Source organism: Arachis hypogaea, chromosome 2 (assembly GCF_003086295.3).
Source record: "Arachis hypogaea cultivar Tifrunner chromosome 2, arahy.Tifrunner.gnm2.J5K5, whole genome shotgun sequence".
Taxonomy (NCBI): domain Eukaryota; kingdom Viridiplantae; phylum Streptophyta; class Magnoliopsida; order Fabales; family Fabaceae; genus Arachis; species Arachis hypogaea.
The window spans coordinates 78,589,234-78,595,984 of NC_092037.1; the positions used below are offsets into that span (position 1 = coordinate 78,589,234).

Sequence of the window (6,751 nt, forward strand, 5' to 3'; positions counted from 1 at the left end):
AGATATAGAGTCAGTGACGATTTAAAAATTAAAAGTATAAATGTCACAATGTTAATTAATAGAGACCTTTCAAATAAGGATCACAAATTAAGTGTAGTTATTTGGTTAATTTGATGTAGTGAGTTATATTTGGAGTATTTTCGGTTATACATGTTTCTTTTATTCTCTTTTTTTTTTGGTGACTACATATTTTTTTTATTCTAGTAATCTTGGTTGGTACTAAAATTTTTAACCACACATATATATATATATATATATATATATATATATATATATATTTCATTCAAATTCAAGTGATTATTTGTTCTTCTAATAATTAACTTTTCAAAATTAATTTCTCCTACTCCTTGAACATCTTAAATCATAACCAAACTAAATAAAGAGAATTAGATATGTTATATTCAATTAGTTAGGTATTCAATTGAAAAAAAAATAATTTATTACTCTTTAATCAAATATAAATATTAAATTAAAATACATAATTTATTACTCCTTAGTTCAATATCCTCTTTGTAAATTAATATATTTCTTAAAATATAATACAAGACTAGATCACATCTTTATTAGTATAGGATGCATTCATCAAAACTAGTTGAGTTTAAGTACATCACATCTTTAAATATTGAGCTTAAATGTATATATAGTTCAATTGATGTAATTCTATTAAAAAAATTATCTCTATTTTTATGATAAAGTTGATTCTTATATAGTTGCCTATTATTTTTAATTGGGTATTTGTATGGACAACACAACCAATGTTAATTTTTAGATATTGTTAAATGCTTACTACGATTATATTTCACAAATTATTTATATAAGAAAAAAAACATAACTCATGAAACAATACTTCTAAGATAAAAGTACAAATTTTATCTATAATAGCTTGAATCTAGAAAGTAACTTTAATTCAATCAATCTCTGTGTTAATTCTAGATAAAAATGTGAATAATACAATTTTTAAAATTATTGTCTAACATCTAACCAATTTCATTTTGAACATTAAATAGTGTGATGACATAAACAATTACGTATTTATTAAATGATTTTCATCATTCATAGAGAAGTAAATAAAAATATAAATTAAAAAATACATTTAAAATAAGAAATTTAATTAAAAAATACAAATAAGACGAACATACCTAATTGAAAGTTTGATATTAGTTATAAAAAATTGGAAGAGAACGAATTTCAAGAGTCTAAGGAAGAAGAGAGTAAAAATAACTATTTGGTTTCATTTAAATTGGTTTTATTAATGAAACCATTTGTATAAAATAAATCGATTTTTTTAAACCAAATAATAATATGTAACAACCATCAAAAAACAACTTCATGTGAAGTTGAATGCAGGTAAATTTCTGCTAAGATATAATAGATAATAAATAATATATTAATTAAAGTGAACTAACAAATACTGTACAGAAAAAAATAAAATAATACAACTCAATGAGTTGGCTGAGATATAATTAAATAAAGTGGATATTTCTATGATGATATCTTTATATAAAAATAGTATCGTGGACCATTAAATGAGTTGATATGTTTGACTAAATATGTTTAATTAATCATTTAAGGGTTCACAATGTTTTAAATAAGAAAAAGTATAGAGAAGTAACAATATTTTTGAATAATGTTTGAACAATGGAAATTAATAGGATTAAAAGAGTAAATTAATCTTAAATTTAATTAGTAGCATTAAATTAGGGTGTAGTGTGATTGGTGGTTGTTCATGTTGTTTAAGATAATTGTTCCCCTAGCATTCTCCAATAAATAATAATCATTTCGGAACGAGGACCTTATTTCTCAGCTCGATGAGTTGGCTGAGATTGCAGCGGGTAACACCACACCACAAGATTATGGACTCTTATGTTGAATGCCAACATTCATGAAGATCTTGGATTGCATGCAGCATCACACCTCCAATGGGAAGAAAAAGGAGATAACAATAACTTGCTTGAACTTAATCTAAATCCAACCCATAACAGATCACACGAGACCTAGAAGCGACCTAAGTAATTATAGTTGTACTATATATTCTTATCGATCTAGTAATTAATATAATCAGAAGAAAGTACAAAAAAGTTATATGTTTTGCTTGCACAACAGGATTGCATTGCTTTGTGGTTTTGCTCTGCTGTTATATATGAACACATTGGGGAAGGAGAGAAGTAATGAATTAAAGAATAATGTTGAAATGAAATATCGTTGTTCTACAGATCCTAAGGAAATATACAAGTTTGGTTAATTGGGAGGATATTAGATTGAATTAATCATAGAAACTATGTCTTTGAGGCATTACATCTTCGAATTCAAGTCTTGGGTGAGCATACGAGTAACCCTTCCTGAACCTGTTGTTTCTGTTTCTAACTTCCACATCCACAGAGAAGACAGCACAAACGGGCCTGTGGTCAGAGAACCTTGACTCTCCTCGTATATATGATAGTTGTTCAATGCCTTTGCCACGCCATAGTATTCTATCACACCTGAAAATTATTCAACATAAGTGGTTATTGAAATGGATTTCTTCATTCATATATATATATATATATAGTAGTACCATGCTGGGGTTCTGCGTTTTTTCTTGGATTTGACAGTCTCCCCGGCATAGGAGTCTGAATTTTGAGAATACTTGTAAGTTGGGGCAAATAAGATCCTTCCCTCTTGGAATCCATTGAACACCCTTCCTGCCTCTCTTTCAATGTTCAACTGTGAAAAACATGTATACAAGTCAATACAATCAAAAGTAATAATAGTGTTATGTGAGAACTAGAAAGCATAAAACACTCACTTGATCTTTTTCTAACAAAGTGTCCCAGTTATTATCCTCCAAGAGGACCCTTGTTTCTTCATAACTCAAAGCCACCCGATAGTTCAAATCACCTAGCCATATTATTCGTCTGCAAAAGATGCTGATATTAAACAAGGGATTTTACAATTAAGAAACTTGGTATAATAATAGAAATACTACTTACTCGTGGTCAACAATCTTTTCAGGGGCTTTGGCACAAGGGTTCTTGCAGATCCTAGGGAACTGTATCCCTTTGAGGATCTCAGCTACATCAGCATTCCTCTTTATCTCATCACCTTCTTTCTCCCCAGAAGCCAAGTGACTACAGATGAAACAAAAGCTTGTTTGATGTATTGTCATGCTCATTGATATACACCCCTGCAAACCAATTATCATTTCACATGCACTACTATTATTTATTTATTAGTCTTGGAAACCACAATATGATTATGATTATGAATGTACACAGATATGTACCTTGTTACCTAGGCAACCCATGATTCCCGTTCCAACAGTATCTACTCTAAGATGGCCAATGTGAGGTACCAACTCCTTCTTAGTCCATACAGTGAGAAAAATGCCAACCATTTGCTTACTTGATATAAGGGAATACTTGTTTTGGGAAGTCATTGGTATCTCTGCAATGGAGAGCAACTCTTCCATGCTAATCTCACCACGAATCTCATTATCTATCTTACTAACAGGATCACTAAACTTTCTCACCCTCCTTCTGTCTCTGCTGGTTGGAGATTCCACTGGACAATTGCATGCCTTAAGGAGGCTGCTGCCCTCTGCTCTGAAGCTTTTGCTCACAATTTTCAGAGACGACTTCTGAAAGAAGTTTAGACTTGTAGGCCCTTTCAACTCCCTCGAGTTCTTCAAGTTCAAATCATACGGATCGTTGTACTCGTTTCTTGGCCTGTTTAGTGCCTGACTTATCAATGTTAACCACTTTGTTGCAGGTTCGTTGTCTTCTATTACCAATACATTCCCAGCGCTTAGGGGAACTATTTCTTGAAACCTTAATCAAACACAGACACAAGTATATATATGTCAGCCAACTCAACTCAAAGTTTACTTATTAGCTTCTTGCCTTGCCACCATGCATCATGTAATTGTAAACTCACCCCAATACATATACATCTGCAGAGCCCTCCACTAGCAAGAAATCTTGAAGGTTCAGATCATAGTTTGGAGATTTTCCTCCTACATTCCAAGTGGCAACAAATATCCTACAAGCATTCCCAGATATTATTAATTTATTATAAACCGATGTCTTACTAACACGAGTTTTTAATCTCACTACAACAAGCGAAGAAAAGTACCAAACCTGAAACTCTGTCTTTCAGTTTCTGGACCCACAGGTCGTTCAAAAGTTGACAAATTTAGGCCTTCGATTCCTGGGCTAGTCTCCCTTTCTGTTAGCACATATAAGTAACTAAGGTCATGCTTTATCCTATTATCTTGACTAGTATATAATTGCAATGGGTATACAAAGACACTCCTTCTAACCATGACGCTTAACACAGTTGGTAGTTATATATGTGGCTTTATTAGGTATTGCTGTCGAAAATAAATACCTAAACAACAAATAAAAGATTTCCTTTTCCCCTTGATCAAAAACATCCTTCCGGATAGGCAATATTTTTTGTTGTTAGGTAAGCTACCAACAAATGTACGAGTTGGATGATCCAGAACGTAGCATTGACCCAAATGTTTCTCAATGTAAATTCAAGCCGCGAAATTGGATATGAAAAGTAATTTAAGGGAATGTAAAAAAAAAGAGAACAGTATACAAAAAGTGATCAGTCAAAAATTAAACAACTTAATTATTTATAATGATTTTAATTAATTTTATTTATTTATATATTAAAATATTTGTTATTAATTAGTTTTAATGCCAAATTCAAGTGTGAAGAGATACCGTTGAGGTATTCTTGGCTAGAATCACGGTAAAATCTTTACGGAACCCACTTCTTTTTCACGGCTGCAGTAAATCATTTAAAAAATATATATAAAAGAACATCTATTTAGTATGAAAAAGAAATATTCTAATACTTAGTAGAAGAAACATCCTAATGTCTAGCATAAGTACCATCCACGTAGAGGTTTTAGATTTATCTAAAGGCATTTGGCTGATTCTTGACTTATACAAAGAGTTGGTTCCTAGCATTATTGAAAAAAAAATAATTCCATGCAACAATAATATGTACGTATGTATACCTGAGAAGCTTTTTCTCATGAAGGGAGACACTTCCATTAAAGCTTTTCTTCTGGATTCAATCTTCTTCTCCAAATCTTTGGACATGAAAAAGAACACTCATCAAAAGAAAATTAAAGCAACAATGACAAAGAAGAGGGGTGGAAGTGAAAGAGAAATTACCAAGAGTAACTCCTTGATCTCCTTCCTCGTGTGGCTTGGTGAAAGCATCATCGTCTGAGCCTCTCCCAGTTCTCTTTGAACCGAAAATCTTGGGAAGGAGAGACTTGAACCAAACAAAAGAAATAAATAAATAAATATAAAGATAAGCAATTATAATTGAAGGAAGGCATAATGCAGGAATATATATAGAACCTTCTTTTTCTTGTCATTCTTGTTGGTAGTAATGTCAGGAGAAGAGGATGCAGAGATTTGTCTGATGGGGCTGATGGAAGGATCGTTGACTTTGGTCATTTCAGAATTATTATCATTTGATATGGTACAAGTAGAATTCGAATAAGCAGCGTAAAAATACGACATTCAATGGCTACTTCGTCTTTATTAGGAACATGCTGCATGCATTGTATTATATATGATCTTGAGTCCTCCAACCTCCTGTAATCAACGTAACATGCACCAGACTGATTGTGATGTAACTAACTCATCATCAACGAGCCTCCTGCAACAACTTTCACTCTCGTATTTTTGCATGATGCGATAATGCCTATGTGTTTAGGATGTTGCTGTTTTCCGTTTTCAAATGGCTCAGATTTTGGTGGCACAACTTTCGGACGACCTAAGGATGAGGCCTCATACCCATAACAAGTTATGCCCTTCCCTGATGAGGCCATAAACAACTCACAAATATGCCAAATATTGCATATGCTTCGATTTTCCACACCCAACTATTACCCCCTTTCCAAAAAAAAAAAAAAAAAAAAAAACAAAAACAAAAACGAGAACAACATATTATTTACTTGTTTCTATTATAGAATGGGGGTATATACTGAATTCTTGTTTTAATAATAATAATGACTCAATTAATTACAAATCATTACATAATTATTAGTATATCTCTATTGCTCCTTTTTTTTTATTTTATTTATCTCTCTACTCATGGAATTGGAATTAGAACATTTTGATGAAAAATGATTTCTCTCGTTAATTTTTTCTCAAATAAAAAAAATACAAAAAAAATATTATTCATATTCTGACCCAAATGCAACTAAGTCCATTAAGGATAAAGGCTCTTCAAAGGTAGCCTCTTTTAAGATGTCGGACGCCACAAGAAGAATCAATTTCAATTATCTAAATAAGTAAATACCTTCTCAAATCTCTTCTACTATATCTATCTTCTCTAAAAGATAGATCTCAACAAATTATCAAAGGTACAGGAAATGATTATCCACCAATAAAGGTAGAACTACTTCAAAAGGTAATTATCTATTTTGCTATAAATATACTGACACACCTCAGAACATCTCTGACTTAGCAACCATGGTCTCTGATCTAATCAAAACCACTCAAAGTTTCATGACTGAAACAAGGTCCTCCATTAGAAACTTGGAAGGACAAGTGGGTCAGCTGAGCAAGAAAATTACTGAACTCCCTCCTAGTACTCTTCCAAGCAACACAGAAGAAAACCCAAAAGGAGAGTGCAAAGCCATCAACATGGCCGAATTTGGAGAGGAGGAAGAGGCAGTGAACGCCACTAAGGAAGACCTCAATGGACGTCCACTGGCCTCCAATGAGTTCCCCAATGAGGA

At 32.2% G+C, this 6,751-nt stretch overlaps 1 protein-coding gene across 1 annotated transcript; it reads right to left on the minus strand.

The window, feature by feature from the left end:
* Positions 1-2,013: 2,013 nt before the first annotated feature.
* Positions 2,014-5,887, minus strand: LOC112743148 (type I inositol polyphosphate 5-phosphatase 5-like). Its single transcript, XM_025792363.3, has 10 exons — positions 5,361-5,887; positions 5,169-5,271; positions 5,009-5,083; positions 4,116-4,203; positions 3,913-4,017; positions 3,263-3,806; positions 2,970-3,163; positions 2,786-2,894; positions 2,555-2,703; positions 2,014-2,480 (listed from the first exon to the last, which is right to left on the minus strand). Exons 1-10 carry the CDS (start codon positions 5,523-5,525, stop codon positions 2,264-2,266), a joined length of 1,749 nt encoding a protein of 582 aa, XP_025648148.1. The 5' UTR covers positions 5,526-5,887; the 3' UTR covers positions 2,014-2,263.
* Between the last annotated feature and the right edge of the window lie 864 nt (positions 5,888-6,751).

Coding starts and splice junctions, on each gene's coding strand:
- LOC112743148 (XM_025792363.3), bottom strand. CDS start 5,525: ATGTCGTATTTTTACGCTGCTTATTCGAATTCTACTTGTACCATATCA. Junction 4,204..5,008: donor CATGAGAAAAAGCTTCTCAG/GTATACATACGT, acceptor ATGTGCTAACAG/AAAGGGAGACTAGCCCAGGA. Junction 2,895..2,969: donor GAAAAGATTGTTGACCACGA/GTAAGTAGTATT, acceptor CATCTTTTGCAG/ACGAATAATATGGCTAGGTG.